The sequence below is a fragment of the Danio aesculapii genome, chromosome 17 (genome assembly GCF_903798145.1).
Source record: "Danio aesculapii chromosome 17, fDanAes4.1, whole genome shotgun sequence".
NCBI lineage: Eukaryota > Metazoa > Chordata > Actinopteri > Cypriniformes > Danionidae > Danio > Danio aesculapii.
This window is the reverse complement of record NC_079451.1, coordinates 870,094-898,007: the sequence shown is the minus strand read 5'-3', so window position 1 is coordinate 898,007 and position 27,914 is coordinate 870,094. Positions and strand designations below refer to the sequence as shown.

Here is a 27,914-nt window from a genome sequence, read left to right as displayed (position 1 = left end):
ATATATATATATATATATATATATATATATATATATATATATATATATATATATATACATACATCCATATAAGAAATACAAAAAAATAATTAAAGTAAGTAACTAAGAGCCAGCTAAAAAATTAAATAAACTGTTTAAATGAATGAGCTAAGAATGACAGCTCAATGGCACGTTCCATTCACCATCCCCCCGCTCTTCCTCATGTTGGTACGTTCCGCTCTGCTTCCGACGTGTGTTCGCGCTGTTTCCGGTGCTGTGCCGTGAGAGCTGCAGTGCGCGCGGTTCACCGACGACATGTTGTGTCATTCCCGCTGTCTGAGCCGGAGCCTCGGCCGCTCGATCACCGCCCTGAGACAGGTACGTGTGTGCGGATACGCCGTGCGCCGCCGAGAGCCTTGTCGGGACCGGGAGCGCAGGCGGTAACGGCAGCAGTAGGCCCCGCGCGGGCCCAAGGGCAGCAGGACACACACCGAGCAACACATAAACACACTTGAGCCACGGGGTATTCACACACACATAAAGACACACACATGACGGACACACCGGTGCTCCGTGTGTCACATGAGCTGCTCGACGCGCGGTATAGCCGCACTGGACACCGGCGAGAGGTCACGGAGGAGCGGCTGCTGTCAGAGCGACCATCCGGCGGGGCGGCTGCTGCAAGAAGGGATACAGCTGCGGCCGGTAGTTAAAGAGAGTTATTAATAATATTTATTAAATTATCCATTAAATGTATTTTATTAACGTCTACTCCTACTCCAAGCCTCACAGTAATGTAAAAACCGTAATTATACCGAGTATTATTCATATTATTTATAAAATTATCCGTTGTATTTTATTATCATCTACTCCAGCTCTAAACCCAGCCCTCACAGTAATGAGAATCAGCAATTATAACGAATATGAGTTATTATGTTACACATAAATCGTATTTCATTAATGTAAAGCCCAACTCTAAACCAGCTCGTCTCTCAAAGTAAAGTAAAAATATTAATTATTGTTGTACAGTGTCACAAAAATTATCCTATATTAATGTGAGTATCTGCAGCTGTATCCCTTCTAGATTTTACTTCATGGTGGTTCCTCCGAGAAAACACACACACACACACACACACACACACTTTGATTTCTGACATATGTAAACCAAGTGTGTTTGCTCACTTATGTCCATCTCATGCGTTCTCATACCGTTAATGTTTTTGGTAAAGGTAGTTTTATATTCGCACATTCAGACTTTCAGCTTCTTGATATGATTCCAGAAGAGTGTTGTCTGCAAATTCTAAATAGGCAGATCATATTAGCAGCCAATGACTGTCAAAGCACAACGATGTTTACATTCAATGAAATAGTGCTAATGCTGTTTTGAAGTCACACATGCAATTTCAGACCCAATATTTAAAGATTTTTTTAGTGCTTTCAATTTGGTCAATAGGCTATTTATAGATGCAGGCTATATATAGAGTATTGCGATAATGATAATTTTTACCCTATATAGTTGGCATGGGCCGGTATAATATTCTGACGGTATAACCTTGGATAAAAATTTCACGGTATTGATTACCGCTCTAAAATGTATTAAATATAAAACAAAAACTTCCTCCCCTTCGAACGTTATATATTTTATTTTGAGACACATTTAAAATATTTTGGAACAGTAAACACCCCAGCAGGCGCTGGATGTCAACATGACGTCAGATTGACGTTGTACCCCCTCGTCAAGGAGACGTTGCATGTTGTTTGGAATCGAAAATCGAGTTGACATCAGAACCCAATATCAGGTCAATGTCCAACATCAACGTAAAATCAACCAAATATCAACGTCTAATGATGTTACAGCTTGACTTTGTGTGGACGTTACCACTATGACCTCTATCAGACGTTGGATTTTAGTTGCCATACCTGATGAATAAATGTCAGTATTTGACGTCAATATGACGTTGGTTTAAGATGTTGGATTTTGGTCACATTCCAACACAACCTAAAATCAACCAAATATCAACGTTTAATGATGTTACAGCTTGACGTTGTGTGGACATTACCACGATGACGTCTATCAGATGTTGGATTTTGGTCACATTCCAACACAACCTAAAATCAACCAAATATCAACGTTTAATGATGTTACAGCTTGACGTTGTGTGGACGTTACCACTATGACCTCTATCAGACGTTGGATTTTAGTTGCCATACCTGATGAATAAATGTCAGTATTTGACGTCAATATGACGTTGGTTTAAGATGTTGGATTTTGGTCACATTCCAACACAACCTAAAATCAATCAAATATCATCGTCATTTGACGTCAAATTAGCGATGTTCTTAGATGCTAGTTAGACATTGAATTTTGGTCACCTGACATCACAACCTATATCTAACCTAATATTAACGTCTGATGTTGTGTGCGAACATTATGGCAAACATTGTTGGGGGTTTTAAAACCTCGACTTTTCCAAACCGCGGTAAACCTTGACCACGGTTATCGTCCCATGTCTACTATATAGTAAAAATGCTATTGTTTATTGCTATCATTTTAAATAAACAAGTCAAACATATTTTGATAAAAAAAAAAGCCATCAAGATCCAAACATTTAATCTTTAACTCGCTTTGAATGAGTGATAACCGGATATGCAGATATCCTGACTCTCATTGGCTGATGTCATTTTCCTCTCTCATCTCAACTCCTCCCATTAGTGTTTATTTTCAGCTCTGGGTTCAGCTCCAGCCAACAGCAGAACAGTAAATCCTGAGGAGGTGGGGCTAAAGATTAATACAGCCCCATCTGATTGGTCAAATTTAGATAAACAACCAATGCATAAAACAAATGTAGTTCATCACACATGTATTGTGTATATATAATGCCTATTATCGCGATGACGATACTTTTGCGATATATTGTGCATCCCTAATGAATCTTGCGTCTGTATATCTGCTGTAAGAGTAGATCAGAGAACGGCTCATGTTTAAGTGCATGAGGAGCAAAGGCTGAACAGTCTGCATGTCAAAGTCCTCAGCTGTAGCATTGGCGTGTGTTGACCCTGTAGCACGTGTAAATCTCTGACATGGAGCACATAGATGGATCATGTGGCGCAGATATTTCAGTCGCCTTCAGGAATGGCCGGTCACTGTGTTTGAAGCTTTGCCATTACATGCTGATTTGCGTCAGGGTTTTTGTTTTGAATTTATTTATTTCTTTTGGTTTTAGTTTTGGGCTCAGGACTATGATAATATATAATATATATATATATATACAGGTGGTAACTGTTCATTAATAAATAATTTACCGCATCTACGACGACGATTCCATCGTGATGTCTCACATTAGACATCGTACGATGCCAAATTTGTCGACTTCGCCCAGCCCTAATAAATACTTATAGGGTACCCAGCTCTAGCCTCTTGTTGTCTTGTTTCACGTCTTATAAAAAGCTCAGGCATAATTGCACAGTTGGAAAGCACTTCCCATAAGACTTTCTGAACACTTCTGCTCTATTCATCTGCTGGGAAACAAATCAAACCAGAAATGAGCTTAAATTTACCATGCTCTGTTTCATAGTGGAACAAATACAGCTGAAAGTGCTCCTATTATTTCTCCAATATTTCCTTCCATGTGTCATTTGTTGTAATGAAATACAAGGATTATGTGAATATACATCTTATAAACAATATTTTAGTGACTTTTCCACATGTTGATGACAATACTACTGTTTATAAACTACAGTGGCACCTCCAGTACTTTGGAGCATAGTACCAGTACACCATGCAACCCTACTCTGCAGTGTGAAGCAGATGTTGTGCTGTTTGTGAGTCTTGCTAGTGGAGATTATCTGGTTTCTTGTTGAACATTGCCCCTGATGTTTGTTTTTTTTAGTCTGTCAGTGCTCATGGGCTGATCAGTGCTGGTGTTTTGATCATTGATGATGCATTAATGTCATCATTTTCTTCTTTCAGGGTAACAGTGTTCTCGCAAGACGGGCTACATCAGGTTAGTTAAGAGACTGTCAGTTGCACTGTATACTAACCAGCAGCACACTATATAGTTGTTTTGGGAACACTTTAGTTTGTCATAATTCATGGTATTAACTACTGGCTTATTACCTGCCTAATATTGTATTATTAACTGTTTTTTAGTTGTTATAATGTATGGTTTTTATTTTACGTCCCTAATCCTACCCAAAACCTATATAACTTAAATGATTTGATATATGAAATATGATTTGATACATGAAATATATATATATATATATATATATATATATATATATATATATATATATATATATATATATATATATATATATATATATATATATATAAGAAATTATATATATATATATAAGAAATTATATATATATAAGAAATTTTATATATATATATATATATATATATATATATATATATATATATATATATATATATATATATATATATATATATATATATAATAAGAAATATGAGCTATGATTTGAAATGATATATGATAGGTTATGATGGGGTACATGATTAGATAAATGAAATGATATATAATATCAGTGTTGTACTAGTTACTGAAAAATAGAAACTAGTTAGTTACTTTATTCAAAATGTAAGACAGTTACTTTATATATTACTTACACCAAAAAGTAATTCGTTACTCAGCTACTAAATACGATCTCCAAAGACTACGTCGAATAGTTCGGACTGCTGAGCGAATCACCGGTACAACCCTTCCTACTCCCCAAGAACTGTACTTATCCAGAGCGAGCAGAAGGGCTGCCAAAATCACTCTGGACCCCTCACACCCAGCACACTGCCTCTTTGAACTTTTACCTTCTGGTCGACGCTGCAGAGCACTGCGCACCAGAACAGCCCGACACAGAAACAGTTTCTTCCCTCAGGCAATCCATCTCATGAACACTTGATGATAATAATTGTGGAGCCAACATCACTACTTGCTGTACACTTTTATACACATATACACCTATTTAACAACACACTTTACATGCCAATGTGCACATAACAGCTGCACATATAACGTTGTATATAGTAATAAACACGTACATACACTTGTCTATCTGTATATTTGCATTCACTACTTCTATTTTTTTTTTTTATATATATTTATTATCTGTTTTTTGTCCTGTCTCTGTAATCCTGTTGCACTGTAGAAGCTCTGTAACCAAAACAAATTCCTCGTATTTGTGAACATACCTGGCAATAAAGCTCTTTCTGATTCTGATTCTGATATATAACGCTTAATTAATGCCATATATAACACGTCAGTGCTGCATGGACAATACACTGTTGATCAGCTTTACAGTTTTAATTAATTTGCATTTTCACAACTAAAACACAAGACAAACATAATAAAAAGTCATTTTTAAACACTAATTTATTTAGGTCAGACCAGCAGCAGGAAAATGAAAAGTCTAAGGTGATAAACCAGCAGAGTAATATATTCAGAGACAAAAAAGCAAAAACGAAAGTTTCTTCAGCGTCATAAATGTTTGTATTTAACCCCTAAACATGCACCTTCACAACTTGAGTATGAAAACTAGCAACAATATACAGCAAACACAAAAGCTTTGTGAAATAAATAAATGAAAATAATCTGAATTATCATTTAGAATCAATTTGGTGAAACTCAGCATCAAAAGACTGCTGTTATAGACAACTATGCATTTTATGCAATGTAAACAAAAACATAGCAGCTGCTCAAAGATGAAATCAGTGAGCAATTTTTGAACTAACCACAAATTAAACATGGTACGTCAACAACTTATGCAAAGTAAGCTGTATATATTCAAAGTGCAGGATCTGCTGTATAACAACTATAAAAATATGTAAAACAATAAAAAAATAAATAAATCACAGCATATTTTGAGCAATAAAACACTGTACAATTAAAATACGTGCTCTGAAACATAACAGAAATGTGTCACTGTGTCTACTAAACTAATCAGTCATACAGATAACAAATGTCTGCTTATTTATTTGAAACAACAAACATAGTAGTATTAATATTAGTAATTAATCGGCCTACCTTGCGCGCATTCGGTCTCTCTCGCGTGCATTCGGCCTCTCGTGTGCATACTCGGCCTACCTCGTGTGCACACTCGACCGACCTCACGTGCATTCGACCTCTCTCGTGCACACCTGGTCTCTCTGCTTTCGCTTTTGTCCAGACTGGCGTCTCGTAAAATAATTGTAAAAAATAATTAATTTGCCAAGTAACGCTCAAATGCATCGTATGGTAATGATAATGGAGTTAATATATTTATAAAGTAATGCAATACAGTATTAGTTACTGTCAAAAGTAATGCCGTTATAGTTACGCATTACAAGTAACGCGTTATTGCCCAACACTGTATAATATATGATAAGGGATATGGTGCATCCCTGTCTTTTCCTCAGAAGCAGTTTTAATGTAGCTGTCCCGTATCGGTCTCATTCTGACAGTGCAAACAAACCTGCTCATGTGTTCTGTGTCTGATTTTTCCTGCAGGTATAGCAGCTGCTCAGTGTGTCGGCTTCCAGAACAGCCCGTAAGTGTCTCTGAACTCTGCCATTTCCTACAGATGTGGATAAAATGTAAGATCTCACCACACTGTGTGTTTTTTAGGAGGAGTGAGACCCGCTCAAGCGTCTATCAGATCAGATACTTCAAGACCACAGCCGCTCACAGTATGCATCACACACACACACACACTGCGTCTTCACAGAGATACGCAGTGTTACAGATGCACAACCTCATTTTGTGTGCTCTTATCTGAGGTCTGACATACACAATGCATTTATTACAGCCTTTACTCGTCTTTCTTAACATTAGTTCATGAAAAATAAAGTCTATTGTTAGATGAAGTTTATTCGTCCTCGTTACTCAACTAATGTTAACAAGCATGAATTTGGATTTTAATTATGCTTGGATTTTGAACTATAATTAATAAATGCTGTACTTCTATATTAGTTCATGTTAGCAAATACGTGAGCTATTGTAAACGTGTTGTAAAGTGTGACCAATATTGATCTTTATCTAACTCAGAATAATCATGTTGTAATAATATTATAAGGTAAATAGTAAGCAAGCAGCCGTTTATTATAGGGTTGTCATAAATGACTGCAAATATTTAACATGTAATGAGTTGTCGAATCGGTGACTCCACACTACCTGATATTCTGACTTCTGAGTTTAGCATAGATGGTTCTTTATTAACGGGAAAATACACACAAAAATTAATATCATTTATTCACACTCACACAAATGGTTCTAAACCGTTTATTTAGGCCCAATCCCAATTCAATTTTTGTACCCCTTCTCTTTGGCCCTTACAACCGAGGGTTAAGGGGAAGGGCTTCAAAATGTACCCCTAAGAATTGGGACAGCACTACAGCAACTTCATCATATGTCATCACGATCTCTTGCTTCATGTGAGATCAGACGATGGCGACTGCTGTAGTGATTCCAGTTGTGCTATTTATTGGTATTTATCTTCAGGAGATCACTGAAGGGATATATTATGCTATCATAACGATCTAATGTGGCCATATTCATCATGTAAACACACCAAAAACAACATTAACATTATAGCAGACACTGTAAAAAGCCCATTGACAGCCTCTAGACTTTTCTGACAGGGTATTCCAGTGTCATCGAGTGTCAGAATGTTGTGGGACTGCTGTACAGGAGTTATTATTAGGGATTATAGATCGTGAAATTTAGCGGTTTTTATTTTAGCGTTTTTTTTTTTTAAGCATGATGGTAAAACACGAACACGGCTATGAATATATTAAAACGTGTTTGTTTGTTGTAAAAATGCGTAATAATGACAAATAAATACTAATTTGTGGATCTCCTTACTTCCGGGTGCAGCTGTGGCTGGTGTATTCTGGGAAATTTTTCTTACCCTTTGAAGGTCTGTCTTCTGTTGAACAAACAAGAAGATATTTTGAAGAATGCTGAAAATCTGTAACTATTGACTTCCATAGTATTTGTGGAAGTCGGTGGTTACCGGTTTTCAGCATTCTTCAGAATATCTTCTTTTGCGGTTTACAGAAGAAAGAAGTTTAAATTGCTTTTGAACAAGGGAAAAGTGAGTAAATGATGACAGAATTAAAGTTTTTGGGTGAACTGTCCCTTGAAAGTGCTCTATTTGTGTTCAGTCACTTCACGGCGTTTATGTTAGCATAACACGTTCATTAAATGTCTTGTGTGTGCGCAGGGAATGAAGTCATTACAGTAAAAACCCCAGCGTTTGCGGAGTCTGTCACAGAGGGAGATGTCAGGTGGGAGAAAGGTAAGAAGTCACCGTGTTTTTCCTTGTTCCTTCAATAAATCAGCGCTATTATTTCATCTTTCAGCATTAAACGTATTAGTAAAAATATCAGTTCAATTAAAGAGATAGTTCTCCCAAAAAATGAAAATGTCCTCACTATTTGCTCAACCTCAAGTGTTCATTCATTCATTCATTTGCCTTCTGCTTAGTCCCTTTATTCATCAGGGGTCGCCACAGTGGAATGAACCGCCAACTATTCTGTCAGTACTGGGAAACACCCATACACACTCATTCCCCTATAGCGCATGTGTTTGGACTGGGGTAAACCAGAGCACCCGGAGGAAACCCCCGCCAACACGGGGAGAACATGCAAACTCCACACAGAAACACCAACTGACCCAGCCGGGACTCGAACCAGAGACCTTCTTACTGTGAGGCCACAGTGCTAACCACTGAGCCACCGTGCCGCCTTCTCAAGTGTTTTTTGTTTTTATTTTGTTGAACATTAAGTTATTTTGAAGTTCGCTGAAAATGTGTAACCATTGATATACAGGTAAAATAAATACTATTAAAGTCAATGGTTACCGGTTTTCAGCATTCTTCAAAATATCTTCTTTTTTGTTTAACCAAAGATTGAAACTCATAAAGGTTTTGAATAAGTAAAGAGTTAGGGTGCACTCACACTAGGCTATCCGAACCAAGTCCACGTTTGACAAGTGTGAGTGCTCCGATTCGGGCCCAGGTGTCACTTTTAAGGGACTGTATTCAATGAACGCGAGAGGTCATAGTTTATTAAAGACGCAAACACCTCACTGCACGACAGCTGCACCTTCAGTAAACCTCCTAATACCTGCAGCACAAGGACTTTATGATCATTTATGAGCGTCAAAAGTTGTGGATCTGTTCAGCAAAATATTTGACTGTGTGTCACTGCATCCCAAACCACTAAAACGACATAACTAAAGCAATCTCCACTGTACTGAGCGAAAGCGACTCTCTTTCCTGTTAAACTGAACAGATAATGCAAGCAAACTCAGGTATGGTATGTAAAGATGCAGTGTGAGTGCAGGCCAAGGGGGAGAGGGGACAACAGTGCTTCAGCATGGTTCAAGGCAACCGTGTCTAGTGAGAGTACTCGCTGAGTAAATGATGGCACGATTTTCAGTTTTGGGTGAGCTAGATATGTAAATATGTATTTATTTTACTATACTGTACCACATTTTAATTGACTCGTTGAGAATAATCTTTGAGATATCGCTTCTTTTTCATGCTTTACATGTTAAAGTAAAAAAAAAAAGCTCTAGCTGTTCATCAGGTGTGTGCCTCATCAGAGTGTGTGTGTGTGTGTGTGTTTTAGCTGTTGGAGACTCAGTCGCTGAGGATGAGGTCGTCTGTGAAATCGAGACTGATAAGGTAAAATTTTTTACTATTATTATTATTATTATTATTTATAGATTTATGTGTATTATATGTACATATGTGTATTATTTTTTTATTTAATATTAATAATTATTAATAATAATGATAATAATGTATATTATTGTTATTAATAATATTAATTATAATAAGTATAATTATTTATATGTGAATACTGTCAAACTCTCTCTCTCTCACACACACACACACACACACACACACACACACACACACACACACACACACACTATTTTAATTTGTTAATTGCGGTGTCATAATTCTGAAATGCAAAAGCAATAAAAGAGTCAGAATTATGAGAAATACACACCAGAATCCCAAGTGTACATGAAGCTCTGCTAGGCCTGTCATGATATCTGTTTTTTGTTGTGTGATATATTGCACCAAAACATATCACGATAAACAATATTATTATCATTTTAAGACCATTTTATGCCACTCAATAATATCATCACAATGCAAGTACACTTTTCCAATATGCACATCATATTTTATTCTCAAGAATGTTTAATTATCGTCATTTTAACAATATAATAGTCAGGCATTGGAATCAGAATGGGAAAACTCATATCCTAAATATATAATCATAAACTTTAAGAAAAAAAAGTGCAAGGTAAATAAATAACAGAGGCTGTGATGTCTGCTGCCAGATCTATTCTCAGCTGTCAGACACCCACAAGAAGGTATACTATAGTAATTTATAGTAAATACTGTAGTGTTTTTTACCCATACTGACACTGACACCTTCAATAGAGATAGAGATGTTGCACAGTCAGCTGAAATATTGCTATTGGAGTTGGTTTTATGTATGGGCGATATATATACTGCATCACCAAAAATGATTGAGCTCATGTGTTGTGCGATCAGTCCATATATTGATTATTATGACAGGCGTAATCTCTGCAGGAGGAGAACACACCGCAGTTTTGTTTGTAGTGTGTCTGTGCTTTGTTGACTTGAGTGTGTGTGTGTGCGCGCGCGCAGACGTCAGTGCAGGTTCCCTCTCCGGCTGCAGGAGTGATCGAGGAGCTGCTGGTTCCTGATGGAGGAAAAGTGGAAGGAGGAACTCCTCTGTTCAAGCTCAAGAAAGGAGGTCAGACCTGTTTCCTTCTGCTCTCAGCACAATATAACCATTACTAGGGATGTAGCGATGTTCAATCCAACCGAAAATAAAACGTGGTACGCCCCTAAAGGACAATCTGCAATACTTTCATAGTGAGGTATGGTAGCATAAGGTGTTTGTTTCTGACTAAGGACCCTTTTCACATGACTGCACTAAACAGCAGCATGTGAAGCCAGCGTATATTTAAGTTTAATTATTACTGTTATTAAGTCAAAAGTGAATCTAGTGATCCAAAACATTGCTGGTACACAGCACAAGCCCCGCCCCCAAGCAAACCAAACTATCCCATACTCAGGACCCAATACAGTGAACTGAACCGTGGTATTGGTGTATCGTTATATCTCTAACTATTACTGTAGATTGAGGGATGCCTCTGGATGAATGTTCTCTAACTGTGAGAACATTTGAGAAATGTGAAAGGTGCGTTTTGGGCAATGAGAGCATCAAGGAGAACTAAAATCAGGTCAACTGTATGGTAATGAGCTCTGATGCGGTTCGACCTATGTGTAAGTCGACTACTAGAGAGGATTTTAGAAAATACAGTCCAGTAAACTTTAGTTCCGACCACATTAGTTCTAGGGCGGCACAATATATTGCAAGAGTATCGTTATCGTGATAATAATATAAATAAACACTAATGGGCAGAGTCGAGATGAAAATGACAATAGCCAACCGCATTTTGGGCAAGGAGAGCTAAAATTAGGTCAACTGAATGGTTATGAGCTCTGGCGCGGTTCGACCTATCAGTGTATAGAAAATGCAGTCCAATAAACTTTGGTTCCGACCAATAGTATATACATTTATTTATATATATATATATATTGCAGACATGTGCAATAAATTATGTTTATTTTATGCATTGGTGGTCTATCTAAATTCGACCAATCAGATCGGTCCTTGCTATCTTTAGCCCCGCCTCCCTAGTAGTTGCTGTTCTCGTATTGGCTGGAGCTGAACCCAGAGATGAAAATAAACACTAATGGGCGGAGTCGAGACTGAAAATGACAACAGCCAATCAGAGTCAGAGTATCTGCGCAGGTTTTCACTCGTTCACAGTATTTTAAAAACTAAATGTTTGACCTTTTTTAAGTCTGAAAAATGTATTTACCTGTTTATTTTAATATCATTTATAAATAAATTATTTATTTGTTATTATTATTAGTAGTATTGTTATGAAACAAGTTTTAACTGCTAACACTTTGAAAAGTTTTTATTTATTAACTTCTTTGGCTGTGTTATTGGGTTTGGTTTTTTGATTAACCCGTTATGATTATGATGATTATAATAATAATAATTATTATTATTATTATTATTATTATTATTGTTGTTATTAAACACATTTTAATTGGTAACTAAACAAGTTTTCACTTATTAACTTCATGTTTACAAACTAAAAATGAACCTTCATTTATTAATCTTAAAATTGTTTAATTCCACATTTGTCAGATATATTGACATTCAGTAGACCTGAGCTGACATGAAATAAGTCAACTTTTATTTTCAAAACAGTCCTTATTTTTACCTGATTTGCCTCTTTTATGGGGTTTAGTTCATTTTTTTTCAGTCAAAATATTTTTTTCTGTTAATAATAATAATAATAATAATAAACACATTTTAATTGTTAGCTAATCAATGTTTATTTTATTAACTTCATTTCCACAAACTAATTTGTCAGATGTGATATTTATTGGACAAGAGCTGACATTGAAAACAGTGAACAGGTTTTGTTTTAATACCCCCTCCCCCTTGTTGAGATATGAAACTGTTGAAGAAACCTCCTTCAAAACTTTCCATCTCCTTAATACGCAGCGTCAGAACTGGAGTGTGGTCTGGTGGTGGTGGTTGTTGTTGTAAACGTGAGCTTGTGCGGTGGTTTGATCTGTGGTGTGATGAACTGTTTCAGCCGGAGCGGTGAAGACGGCAGCGGCGGCGGCTCCTCCTCCAGCAGCAGAGACCCCTGCTCCTGCCTGCCCTGCCCCTGCTGCTGCACCCGCAGGCGGACCCATACCCTCCAGCATGCCTCCTGTGCCCGCTGTGCCAGCTCAGCCCATTCAGGCCAAACCAGGTCAGTGCAGCTCACACGAGAACTCAAATCAACACTCGAAGGCTTGTCCAAACTACTATATGATTTGCATGTCTTTCCTGGCGTCTTGGTGCTGTAGATGGAGATGAATGCAGTTGAGATGAGGTTGAGCTCCTCATTCAGGTTGGAACTGAGTTTGTTTTTGTGTGTTTTGTTGTAGTTTCAGCCATCAAACCCACCGCTGCTGCTCCTGCTGCTGCTGCTGCAGACACTGGGGCTAAAGCTCCCCGATCAGAGCACAGGGTGAGACACACACACTCACAGACAGCTCTACATCATAGTTCATTCTCCAGCTTAATGATCCTAACTGCATACAGCTAGGTGTATCTGTACTCTAAAGGGAAACTTCTGCTTTAGTCAAGGCAAGTTTACTTGTATAGCACATTTCATACACAATCGTATCTCAAAGGTCTTTACATAAAAATAAAAGAAGCTTAAAATGCAAGAAGTATAAGAAATAAAAAAAATAAATACTGCCGGTATATATAATATTTATACAACAGTTCTTTCTGGTTCTTGAATCTGATTGGCTGATAGCTGTGTGATATTCTGCCAGTAACAGCACTCGACGAGCCCCTTCACCCTTGTGCATTACTCCACCCACACACAGCAGCAAGCAGAGGACACTCTACTGTTTGACAAATAATGTTGGACAACATCATGTACTTTTGAGGCTTTTTGTAGTCGAGAATGTAGTTAGATTGCAACTATGCAGTTTATTTATAAGGACAGTGCCTATTTTAAATATTTATAATTACTGAGAGACAGCGCGTCAGCGGCCATTAGACCAAAGACCACCAAATGTTGGCAGAGACCGTATAATACTCCCTTAGAAGCTAAAAACAGCATAATTTCTAACTACAGCTGATTAAATCGCCTGGATGTGTTTAGCGTTTTTCCTTATCGCAAACACAACAGCAATCTGGTAGCGATTGCGCTGTTTTTTCCAGGGTTAATTATTGTGATCTCCCTATTGCAACAGAGAAATACTGTAGACTTTAATAGACTGTAAAACTGTAAGGAGATATCTCTGTAGACGGATTCATGCTGTTCAGCCTTATATTCTTAAAATGTGAGCAAAATCAGCTGTTTTGTCATCACTTTAGACATTACGCTAGAGAATCATTCAAACACCAGCTCTAAAGTGACGTTGGTAAAGAAGTTATGGTTTCTGCTGTTCTGACGTCTGTAGATGTGAATGGTGGAAGAAAGTAGTTCCTCATATGAAAGGGTTTTTAGACTCCATGTTTGATTTTGTTTATTATATACTCGATTATGGCGTCGAACTGTTGTATAAACGCAATATCACACTCGTAGCAGTGCGATGTGGCTGTATATCTTCACTAATGGGACACTAACGCACTCCGCTTGCGTCCTCGAGCAAACACACGCCTCCCACCAGTCCCGATGAAATATATACAGTTAAAGTCAGAATTATTCGCCCCCTTTTTAAAATGTTTTTTTCTTTTTTAAATATTTCCCAAATGATGTTTAATAAAGCAAGGACATTTTCACAGTATGTCTGATCATGTTTAGAAATGTAATGAAAAAATCTTCAACTGTATATTTAAATTAATATGTAATTAGTTTTATATCTAAATATAAATAAACATTTTCACAAATATATGCATGCATGCATGTGTGTGTTTATATTATGTAACATTGCACTCATTGCAAATAATTGTTACTTACCAGTTAGGTATTACCATAAGCAAAGTAATTTGTGACTCCATGAAATAAACAATTAAGCGTAATATGAAACGAGAGACTTTATATGTTGTCTATACTATAAAAAACAGCAAAAAAATTAAGTCAGAACTATATTTTTTGGGTTGTTGCTAGAAGGGATACAGCTGCGGCTGGAGTTTACCAGAATTATTTATATCATTTATTAAATAACCCATTACTTGTATTCTAGCAACATCTACCCCAACCCTAAACCCAACCATTACAGTAATGCAAAAACAGTAATTATACAGAGTATTATACAAACAATTTATTATATTACCCATTATTTATTAGTATTATTTACCCAGTATTTTATTAGCATCAACCCCTACCCTAACCCTAAAATCAAACCCAACCACCATAGTAAGATAAAAACAGTAATTATACCAAGTATTATTTGCATTATTTATTAAGTTACTCATTAATTGTATTTTATTAATATCAACATTTACTCGAACTCTAAACCCAACTACATTTACATTAACTCTAAACCCAAAAATCATAGTAATGTAAAAACCATAATTATGCCAAGTATTATTCATGTTATTTATTAAATTACTTATTAATAGTATATCATTGTCTGCCCCCCCCAACCCTCACAGAAAAGTCTAAATATTAATTATTATTGTACAGTGGCACAAACATTATGCTATATTGATGTGAGTATCTGCAGCTGTATCCCTTCTAGACCTATTTTTGTACCTATTCAGAATTGAGTCAATTGTTCATTCGAGTTCAATATACCAATCAAAGAATATTGAATATGAAGGGTTTTGTTTTTCAGGTGAAGATGAACCGCATGCGACTGCGAATCGCTCAGCGGCTGAAGGAAGCGCAGAACACCTGTGCCATGCTGACGACCTTCAATGAAGTAGATATGAGGTTTGTTTCTCTCCCAGAAAACCGTTCTTTAAAGGTGCAGTATGTGAGTTTGACACCCAGTGGTTGAACTAGGTGTTGCACACCTGTTTCAAAACAAATGCAAGCGCAGGTTTCCAGATTGACGACGTTGACGGGAGCTGGTTCTCCCCGCCCACTGTTCCCAAGTGTGTGTCTGTTTCTCTTGCTGCGTCAGATAAACAGCAGTCAGTGACCGAGACAGACACGGAGGAGGCAGAGATCTAGTTTAGGAGTCAAAAGCACCACAGGAACGCCAGGATTTGATGGATTTGTGGAGTTTATTTAAACCTTCCTGAATCCATGAATCATACACTAATGGCGTTACAAAGTTCGCAGTACGCACACACTTTTACACACACACACACACACACACACACACACACACACACACACAAATCTATTCACTTTTCACTGTTTTTGCACGTCTAGTTGAGGAAAATATGACAGGATAGTCAATATAAGTTAGTAAACTGCTGTCCATTGTACTACTTTAAACTAGGACTCCTGTTGTTTGAAGCATCCACTGATGGAGATGTGGTGATTCCAGTGATTATGAATTACACATTGATTTTACTGTCTTTATTACTAACATGCACTGATTTAAATACATTTTGACTTGTAAAACTCATTGCTGAGCTGCAGATGATCACAGACAGTTGAACAGATCTTTTAATCCCAGTTTCTTTGCAAATCCTGTCCTGTGGGTGTGTTTATATGTTACTATGGATACAAGTCAATACACGCCTGTCAATCAATTCGGTGGGCGGGGAAACCGCACTCCATTAGGTCGGTGGGCCTCAAAATCACTGGGATTTGGATCCCATTTTAACTACAGAAAATTTGAAGAGACTTGTGTTTTATATCACTTCAAAATGACTATGGACACGCTATACGACACACACCTCTGTTCTAACAGTTTACAAATGTTGATTTTGCATCATAGGTGCCCTTTAGTTAATAAATAATTATTTACTATAATTTTAAAGTGCCCTCTATAACAGTGTAGTACATGTTCACCATCACAATATATTGTATTATTGAATAGGCTACCTCAGTGCAGACCACCGATACTCATGACAGCCTGCCGACAGCCTTGTGAAAACTGTGCTTATTGGCCAAACCCGATTAGAAGCTCTGCAATGCCTGTCCAAAAACAGTTATAGATTGGAATCTGGCCTACAGGAAGAGATTTCTGCAACCTGATCCGCACTTAAAGTGCGCAATGTAAATATTTGGTCCTAATGTTGGTCAAAACAAAGATAAGAAGGGCAAAATGGGCTTTATTAATTTACAAGGAAACGTTAATGTCCAGCAGCTCCCTCACCCGGGCCTGAAGATGACACTTTGAGGATTTTCTCCCCAGCGCAAATGGCCGGATCGGCTTTCAGCGGTCGGGGTTTGGTGTTCTCCTGTTAATCGTGTTGGCATCGATGTGCTTCAGGAAGACTGTCGGGACGTCCCCTGAGACGGGTGCGAGACGCACCAGCGCTATATGGGCTATTATGACGGGCCAACAAGATTTGAAGGCTGTGGAAAGTGAAGATTTTTATCGCGTCTTCTCTCCTTTCTCTGAGAGCGCGTGTCTTGGGACGGTCCTAATCACGTTAGCGGAGAAACCGGAGAGGATAAACGGTGTTAGAGACAGGAAAATAGAGAATTACGGTCTCGTAGCCCTTTTCACTCAGAAACCTGGCCAGACTGATGTGCACAACATCCCAGACTGCTGTTTTGGTGGTTTAAACCTCACTAGCTGTTTCCATAAACTTATTTTGGATTATCTCATAAAACAATGCTTAATAGAAATGTACAGGAACTTATAAATGAGGGTTTCCACAGGGTCTTAAAGTCTTACATATCAAAAATAAAATTGTAGGCCCTAAAAAGTCTTAAATTCATCAAAATATTGACTTGTAGGTCTTAAATAGTTTAAACTGGTCCTAATTTACCCAATCCGGCCATGCAATCCCCAACAATCCATCTTTTAACAAAACTCAGTTTATAACTCTGCTAATCAATATGGATTAATTATCTTCCTCACTATAACATTTGTAAGTTCTCCATGTGTTCATGTGGGTAGGACACTGCCCTGGACGGACTGTTTATGAATGATGTTTAGTTTATTATAGAGTTTAAAACTTGTCAAAGAAAGGTTATTTTGAAAAACACAGATTGTATGTATGGTTTGCTTGTTTTAATTTATAATTAATTAGAGTTTTATTTTTTATTTATCTCTGTTTAGCCATGTAAGTCTGAAATTTCATTCATAATGGTCTTAAAAAGGTCATAAATTTGGAAACCTGACGAAACCCTGATGAACTCATCCATACAACTGAATAGGATCAACGTTAAATTCAATAAGAAAAATTACACGATGTAAACCCTTTTACTGAATAAAGTCTACAATATCAGTGTGTGTCAGGGACTTTGCATTAATGGAGTTTCCAGCACATTTTCAAACATCTGAAATGTTGTTTTGCTGATTTGTAAAATGCCTCAGCCAAAGTCTGTCATCACAGTGTGTTTTTTGTTTTATAAAAAACATTAGCCATAACTTCACATAATTTGTGTTATTCAAAACCGTTTTCATGCATTTTGGATTTGGAAAATAATAGAATATTTATCTTGGAGATGCAAAATATGCCCACAATTTTTAGAATCACCTGTATATAAACAATATATACAGTGGGGGAATAAGTATTAAACACGTCACTCTTTTTCTCAGAAAACATTTTTCTAAAGGTGCCGTTAACTTGAAATTTTCACCAGATGTTGATAGCAACCAAATAAATTCTTATATAAAAATAAAACAATTCTAATTAGTTTACAAATGAGGTTATGCGTAATAAAATGAAATGACGCTGGGTAAAGTATTGAACACATGAAGGAAGGGAGGTGTAGTTCGGCAGTGAAAGCCCAGACAGCAGCTGAAATCTCTCGGTAGTTCTTCAGCAACCCTCTGCCCTTCCTCAGTGTAAATGAATGTCAGCCGTTTCAGTTCAACATCTACATTAGCAGGAGGATGAAGATGAAACCAGGGTGGACATTTCAGCAAGACAATGATCCAAAACACAGCCGAGGAGACTCTTTTTCCCCCACAATGATGCCTCTTGTACATCGTGTTATCTTTTGGGAAAAGCTTGGGTCATTTTAAGTCAAATAAAAACTAGCTGGTTAATTAAAAGTAACTTTAAGTCAGAATTTGCCAGGGGAATGAATAATTTTGGGATTAAATACACCTTTTTCACTCCTGACAAGTTTGTGCCCCTGAATGATGCTGATGATTGAGACTGTAAAGGTCTGCTTGTCTAATGTGTGTATTTATTCCTCCATTACAGCAACATCACACAGATGAGGACACAATATAAAGATGCTTTCCTGAAGAAACACGCCATAAAGCTGGGCTTCATGTCTGCCTTCGTCAAAGCTGCAGCCTACGCTCTAACAGACCAGCCTGCCGTTAATGCTGGTACGTGTCTACACCCACACACACAATTAACAGAGGCCAGCTACTGAAGTTCTGTGCAGGTAAACATCACTCCTCTGACCTCTAAGAGGTGCTCCAGCAACAGACGCTAGAGGTCATGGTCTTTAGCCTCCTTGTTGGAGCAACTGACTCCCATGCGGAGAGTTTCCAGGTCCGATCACAGCTCGGAGTGGCGGGGTTACACACACAAATGAGCATGCACACATGCACACACTAATGCACACTCAACAAAACTGCACAGACTCACACACACACAGACACACTCTCTCATACTCGCGCACACACACACACACATAAAAGCACACCAGTGTTGGGTCTGAGTTACAAAGTAAGTAGATACTGTAATTAAATTAATTAACTGAAAACACACACACACACACACACACACATATATATATATATATTAAAATTAATATAAAATTTTATTTTAAACATAAAATATATAATTTAATTTATAACATTTAATATAAATTAAGACTACCTAATATATATATATATATATATATATATATATATATATATATATATATATATATATATATATATATATATATTGGGTAATTTTAATTAATTTAATTAAGTTTTGGGCTGGTCAACATGGCAAAAGTGATTCAGGATTTTTATTTATTTTTTCTTTTGTGTAACTGTATGATATGTTATTACTCATTATACCTGCTGGATATACTCAAATACACACATATGCTCACACATACACACACATTTTAAGGTAATTTAATTAGAATAGTCTTTAATTAGGTGATTAATATGGCAACAATAAAAACCTCTTAAAAATTTCCTTCACTCAAAGTTTGATTAACTTTTATTTATTTAAACTGTGTAAATGTATGATGAGTTCAATACTTATTTTACCTGCTGTAAATACTTAAAACACACACACACACACAGAGGCATGCTGCTGGAGCCGAGCGTCTGGCCTCTTCAGATTGAGCTTCTGGTTTGGGTTTGTGGTTTAGTGGTCGTCTAAAGGACTCGTTCTGCAGATTAGTTTTCTGTCACCCCCTCCTCTCTTTCCTTCCCAACCTCATTGGCTTGGCCTACATCGAGATCTGCGTTTAACACACTTTCAGCAGGCGGTGTCTGTGTGTCTATATTTGCCCAGAGGGTCAGCAGTGGAGACTCTTAAACCCCATCACTGCGCAAGATGTGCTCAATTCACTGAAACCCTCTGAACATTCATTAAAACTGCTGCCTGTGTGCGTTAAAGACAACATGGTGGCGTTCCAATCACATTTAGGTTAAAAATCCAAACTTATTAAATGCAAATATTTAATTTCAGTGATGTTTAGTGTTTTTGTGAGTGTTTCATGCTCATTTAGTTTAAGAAGAAACATATCAGACATAAGATAAAAGCATCAAACATTAAATGCAATTGTCATTTCACTGATCTTCTGTGAAAATTTTTCTACTTATTTAGTTTAAAAATAAGTATATTAAACACATTTATCATAAAACACATAAACATTAAATGCAAGTATCATCATTTCACCCATATTTAGTCTTTTTGTGAATGTTTCCTGCTCATTTAGTTTAAAAATAAATATATAAAACATGTTAAACATAAGACATATTAAATGCAGTTAATTCAATTAATTCAAGTTAACGTATTAAACATGAAACCTAAACATGGAAAAACATAAAGAAACATAAAACATATGATAGGTGCAGTGTGTACGCTTGACCCCCAGAGGTTGAACTATGTATTGCATTCCTGGATCCAAACGCACGCAAGCGCAGGTTGCCAGATTAACAACCCCAACAGCAGTGTGCCTGACTGTCGAACCTAAAAGCTGATTTAAGGCTGATTTAGTTCTCATTAAAACCAACTGCACACGATAGAAGGAATATTTTCCATATTAAAAGGAGTTTTTGTCCTAACCAACAGCTGAAATTTATATTTTAGAAACAGCTTCAATTTCTCACAGGTGAACAACAGAAAACTGACAATGATCAGCTCAGGTACACCTCATGTGCTTTGTTCAGTGTTAAATGCTAATAATGTGAGTTTGAATGCCATTTTACATGACAATTGATTGCCATATACTGAAAGCAGCAGCAGATCTTGAAAATAAAATAAAACCGTCTTAAACTGTGATTCAGTGCAAGCCAACACACATTAATGATTCCGCATCTACATTTAATAATGTTAAAGAGGTTTAATGTGTATTCATTAGATTATAAACTTTACCATTTGGCTAGAGTGCAGTGAGTGCACTATTCTGTGCTTCTGAATGGCTGGATTTAAATATAACCTGCTCACCTAATGTTTACGCTCGTAATATTTATATTATTTGCTAATTAATAACCTCATGTGGAACTCATGCGGACACGCACTTTGAGAGCCTTCCTGACTGAATGAATGAAATACGCAGTTTTCCACCAAGGCATCCCGGTGCTAAAATATAATTGGCTAAACTGGCAATGGATGGCTTCAAGAGACCAAAACAAAGACAGCTGTTCCAGCACAACGCACATGTTCAAAGCAGAATATCTGACTTCAGCATTGTTTTTCAGATAAACAAGAATGTTCACTGAGCATGTTTCTGAATATCTGCACACATATGATGGTGTTTTTATGCTTTTAGAAGGGTCAAAAATCTACATACAGCAGCATTTAAATGCAAGTATGTTATTTCACCGATATTTTGTCTTTTTGTAAAAATGTTTCATGCTTTAAATTAAAAATAAATATATAAAACATGTATATTAGACATAAACTTTTTAATTGCATTTACAGTATATTTTCCCCGATATTTACTCTTCGTGAAAATAATGTTCCATGCTCATTTAGTTTTAAAATAAACATATAAAACATGTTAAACAACATAATAATTTAGTCTTTAATAAAGTATATATTTAATTTTTTAAGTTATATATTTTACAAATATGTTTGTCAAAATAAAACAAAGTTTATTCTGGGATGAGCATATGAGGATCATTTTTTTTTTAAATCATCGTATTCATTCATTCATTCATTTTATTTTTGGCTTAGTCCCTTTATTAATCAGGGGTCGCCACAGCGGAATGAACCGCCAACTTATCAAGCACATGTTTTACACGGCGAATGCCCTTCTAGTCGCAACCCAACAATGGGAAACACCCATAAACTTCCATTCACACACACTCATACACTACAGCCAATTTAGTTAACCCAATTCCCCTATAGCGCATGTGTTTGGACTTGTTGGAGAAACTGGAGCACCTGGAGGAAACCAAAGCCAACACGGGGAGAACATGCTCCATACAAAAACACCAACTGACACAGCTGGGGCTTGAACCAGCGACCTTCTTGCTGTGAGGCTACAGTGCTAACCACTGAGTCACCGTGCCACCCAAACATAAAAATCTCAAGTAATAATCTTGAATAAATGTCACCAGATAATTATTTTAAGGAGATTGGATAAGTGCTACATCTGCTCTTTGTACTATGAAGCACACACTAAATAAAATAGCATTATTATAGTACAACAGAGTGATTAAAGCATGCTAAAATTATTGTATTGCATTTTTACTTCATGTTTGATGCTTATTTCAGTGTAAAGCAGCAAATAATGCTGAATATATGTTCAGTGCTGTTCGTTTAGCTTGTTTGTTTTAATCTGTGCAGTCATTGATGACACAACCAAAGAGATCGTGTATCGGGATTATGTTGACATCAGTGTGGCGGTGGCGACACCAAAGGTAAAATCCTGCACTTTTATTTCTGACCAGTATGACCAGTGATCACCAGGATCACCCGTCACCACCATCTTGTGAGCATGTGTATATATATATATATATATATATATATATATATATATATATATATATATATGAGTGTATTTGTGTGTGTGTGTGTCGATATATGAATGTATTTGAGTGTGTATACGAGTATAATATGCAGATACGTGAATAATATGCAAATGTGTATATGGGTGTCTGCATATGAGTGAGTGAGCGTGCGCGTATATATGAGTGTATTTTGAGTGTGTGTATGAGCATAATAATATGCAGATACGTGAGTTATTGTGTGTGTGTATAACGCGGGTGTGTTTTGGTGTGTGGCTGCAGGGTCTGGTGGTGCCAGTGATCAGAGGTGTGGAGGGAATGAACTTCACAGACATTGAGAAGGCCATTAATGAGCTGGGAGAGAAGGTGAGCGTGCCTCAAAGCATAATTAAGTCTGAGTGTGCCTCACACAGGCGAGTGGGCTGTACAAACCACCTGTAGAAAACACACTCTTTCATCACTCTGACACTTTAACCCACACTTTGACCAGTTTTGCATGTTTATGTTTTCCTACAATCACTCCATAGCTCTATAAAACAATTGTGCATTTCTGGAGTGTGCCTCACTCAGATGAGTGGGTCTGACAAACCACCTGTAGAAAACACACTCTACTCTCTCTATATAAACACTCCCCTCTCCTTCCTCTAGCACTTAATTCTGTGAGCACTACCAGTTCTTCTGTATAATCAGCACTTGTTGTGTGTACTGCCTCTTCTTGTTGAATCACTGAATGCCTTTTAGACACACGTGTCTGCTCAATGTAAATGTGATGTGTCTGAAGACTTGCTTAATTAGCTGCATATGGAGCAACTAACCAGAAATCTTTATTTAGATAAATGTGACACGACCTAAAAAAACAGTGCTGGTATCATTGGTGAAGCCGAATGTTAAGTGATGGGGAAAATCAAGCCGTGTCGTTTCTGAAAAACGCTGCGGTTTGTCTTTTAAGAGTTCATTATCATCACTAGGACTCTAATATATCGCCTTGGACATGACCTCAATGCAGTAAATATTTACACATCCACAAATAACGTTAAAGTCATTTTTTAATGACGTTTAACTTCTACTTCACTGATGTCAAGGTTTATAATTTGATATTAACCTAATAAGACATTTTAATAGTGCATGTATAATTGGACATTTACCTTTTTAAACATCCAATTACAGAATCTAAATACCTTAAAATATGAAAAGTCTTTGTGCTTTAAAAGTGTTTGCAAATGCAGTTGTATATACTGAAAAATGATGCATTGGATTTACTACATTTTCTTGAAGGCAGGTGGTTGCAAACAGTTTATATAGGCTGAACTTAAATGATATGTAGTAATATTCAGCTTTATTTATTTGTTGAAATTCAGCCCATATAAATTGTTTGCAACCCCTTACCTTAAAAAAATATATAGTAAATCCAATGAATCGCTTTTTTTATTACTAAATATTAATAATGTCGCTTATAGCAACAATTTCTGTGACAATTATATCGCACAACAAAAATTTGTTATCGTGACAGGCCTAATCATCATGTTTGTTGTCTGTCTTTACTGCGAATTAAAAAATTAGTTGATTTAGTTTGAATTGATTTATTAATTTATTTATTGGTCTATTTTGATTTGAATTGTTTTAATACCACATACTTCAAACAGTTAGATAAAATACATTTCATCCTAATCAACAGTAGATTTACTTATGCATATACACCTAAAAATAACAAATGAATTTAGCCTGTTGAAATGGAGCACAAGCTTATTATTTTCCCCACCCAATTACCTCATCCTTTTTACATACTTTTTACATATTATATGTTCAATATTAATATTGTTTTAAAATTATTTCTCAAGTTATATTTAATAGATTAAAGACATTTTGAGCTTTTCCTATACATTTTTTTTTTCATTTTTGGCGTTATTTTTCGCCCACAGGCCCGTAAGAATGAGCTGGCTGTGGAGGATATGGACGGAGGCACGTTCACCATCAGCAATGGAGGAGTTTTCGGCTCCATGTTCGGGACTCCAATAATCAACCCGCCACAGTCTGCCATCCTGGGGATGCACGGCATCTTCGACCGGCCTGTGGCCATCGCTGGCAAGGTGAGACGTCAATGCATTGTGTTATTCCAAAAGAGTTCAGCGGTGGGATCTGTGAAGAAAACTCTTAAAGTACACATGAAATCAAAACTAATCATATTGATTTTGGTAGCTCACATTGCTAGATTTTTGCTAAACAATTCATCTGTGCATGTCATTAAGAAAAAAATTGCAGAGCACCATCTGCTGTTAAACACTAGCCTAGAGCACCGTCTGCTGTTTAAACACTAGCCTAGAGCGCCATCTGCTGTTAAACACTAGCCTAGAGCGCCATCTGCTGTTAAACACTAGCGTAGACCACCGTCTACTGTTAAACACTAGCCTAGAGCGCCATCTGCTGTTAAACACTAGCCTAGAGCGCCATCTGCTGTTAAACACTAGCCTAGAGCACCATCTGCTGTTTAAAAACTAGCCTAGAGCGCCGTCAGCTGTTTAAAAACTAGCCTAGAGCACCATCTGCTGTTAAACACTAGCCTAGAACACCATCTGCTGTTAAACACTAGCCTAGAGCGCCATCTACTGTTAAACACTAGCCTAGAGCGCCATCTACTGTTAAACACTAGCCTAGAGCACCATCTGCTGTTAAACACTAGCATAGAGTGCCATCTGCTGTTAAACACTAGCCTAGAGCGCCATCTACTGTTAAACACTAGCCTAGAGCGCCATCTACTGTTAAACACTAGCCTAGAACACCATCTGCTGTTAAACACTAGCCTAGAGCACCATCTGCTGTTAAACACTAGCCTAGAGCACCGTCTACTGTTAAACACTACCCTAGAGCACCATCTGCTGTTAAACACTAGCCTAGAGCACCATCTACTGTTAAACACTAGCCTAGAGCACCATCTGCTGTTTAAAAACTAGCCTAGAGCGCCGTCAGCTGTTAAAAACTAGCCTAGAGCACCATCTGCTGTTAAACACTAGCCTAGAGCACCATCTGCTGTTTAAAAACTAGCCTAGAGCGCCGTCAGCTGTTAAAAACTAGCCTAGAGCACCATCTGCTGTTAAACACTAGCCTAGAACACCATCTGCTGTTAAACACTAGCCTAGAACACCATCTGCTGTTAAACACTAGCCTAGAGCGCCATCTACTGTTAAACACTAGCCTAGAGCGCCATCTACTGTTAAACACTAGCCTAGAGCACCATCTGCTGTTAAACACTAGCATAGAGTGCCATCTGCTGTTAAACACTAGCCTAGAGCGCCATCTACTGTTAAACACTAGCCTAGAGCGCCATCTACTGTTAAACACTAGCCTAGAGCACCATCTGCTGTTAAACACTAGCCTAGAACACCTTCTGCTGTTAAACACTAGCCTAGAGCACCATCTGCTGTTAAACACTAGCCTAGAGCACCGTCTACTGTTAAACACTACCCTAGAGCACCATCTGCTGTTAAACACTAGCCTAGAGCGCCGTCAGCTGTTTAAAAACTAGCATAAAAACTAACCTTGAGCACCATCTACTGTTAAAAACTAGCATTAACACTAGCCTTCAGTGCCATCTGCTATTAAACATTAGCCTAGCGTGCCATCTGCTGTTAAAAACTAGAATAAAAACTAGCCTAGAGCACCATCTACTGTTAAACACTAGCCTAGAGCACCATCCGCTGTTTAAAAACTAGCCTAGAGCGCCATCTACTGTTAAACACTAGCCTAGAGCACCATCTGCTGTTTAAAAACTAGCCTAGAGCGCCGTCTACTGTTAAACACTAGCCTAGAGTGCCATCTGCTGTTTAAAAACTAGCATAAAAACCAACTTTGAGCTCTATCTACTGTTAAAAACTAGCATTAACACTAGCCTTCAGCGCCATCTGCTATTAAACATTAGCCCAGAGTGCCATCTGCTGTTAAAAACTAGAATAAAAACTAGCCTAGAGCGCCATCTGCTGTTCAAAAACTAGCCTAAATCGCCGTCTGCTGTTTAAAAACTAGCCTAGAACGCCGTCTGCTGTTATAGACCATTTCAGTGTGGTGATGTTGTTGGCCCATGAGCATTTCCTACTTGTTGTCAAACTCTTTCATAACAATATTAAGATGCAGTTCGATCACAGCTCAACATTAAAACAGCTCTCATAACATTATTTATCCGAGCATTATTTACGCAGACCTTTTTAGATTCTCAGAAGATAAGGAAATTAAAAATGTAAAACAGGAAATACGTTAGGGCCATTGTTATTGTTTACATCCCTCAAAATGGTCTATAAACTAGCCTAGATGAATTTAGTAAATCGCTGAATTGATTTCTCGTACATTTTTCAGCAGAACTCTTAAAATAATGTACGTTTTGAGCCGTAAACTGTTTACCAAATCAAATACACCAAATAATTTCCTATTTAGCAACACTGACACGACTCATTTAACAAAGAGTTGGTGAAAAAAACCAATGGGAGGAATGAATGTTATGTCCTCTTTTTTATTCATGTTTTTCCCTCTCTCTCTGCTTCAGGTGGAGGTGCGGCCGATGATGTACGTGGCTCTGACCTACGACCACCGCTTGATCGATGGCAGAGAGGCGGTCACTTTCCTCAGGAAGATCAAGTCTGTGGTGGAGGATCCACGAGTGCTGCTGCTGGACATGTGACGCGGCTCCACCAATCACAGCGCAGATACCCTAGAGGAACACACACGTCACCCGTAGAGTAAATCAGCGGCTGAGTGGAGTGAGGTTTGCATTGATTAGCTTCATGTTGTTTTACCATGTCAATGTCTGCTGGGTTTGCGGAAGATTCTGGAGTTTGTGTGGCCCTCGCAGGAAGCCGTCTCATGCTGTCCTGTTCTCGTATGCGCACAAAAAACATGACCCGTGCAATTTGTTTCTTAATGAAATGAGCGTAATATACCGTATATGATATTTAATCTCTTCTGTGTAAAAGAAAACAAAGGAAACAAGGTAATTTGATCCACTCGGCAGAAACACTATGTTCTTTTGTACACCTCGACGTGTCTCGCACAACTCCAGGCCATCAGATTCTGTCTGCCCTTGTAAAGAACCAAAAAATATATGAGATTTTAAACAATAAAATCAAAAAAATGCTTATAAA

General features: G+C 37.4%; 1 protein-coding gene across 1 annotated transcript; it reads left to right on the top strand.

Annotated features, from left to right (window-relative positions):
* The first annotated feature begins 221 nt into the window (after window positions 1–221).
* On the top strand, window positions 222–27,914 carry dlst (dihydrolipoamide S-succinyltransferase). The gene is made up of 15 exons (XM_056476433.1): window positions 222–357; window positions 3,950–3,983; window positions 6,483–6,522; window positions 6,600–6,661; window positions 8,197–8,271; window positions 9,608–9,663; window positions 10,669–10,777; window positions 12,711–12,872; window positions 13,051–13,133; window positions 15,403–15,500; window positions 18,854–18,984; window positions 22,628–22,701; window positions 23,071–23,154; window positions 24,708–24,875; window positions 27,320–27,914. The coding sequence occupies exons 1-15, from the start codon at window positions 295–297 to the stop codon at window positions 27,452–27,454; spliced, it is 1,374 nt and encodes a 457-aa protein (XP_056332408.1). The 5' UTR covers window positions 222–294; the 3' UTR covers window positions 27,455–27,914.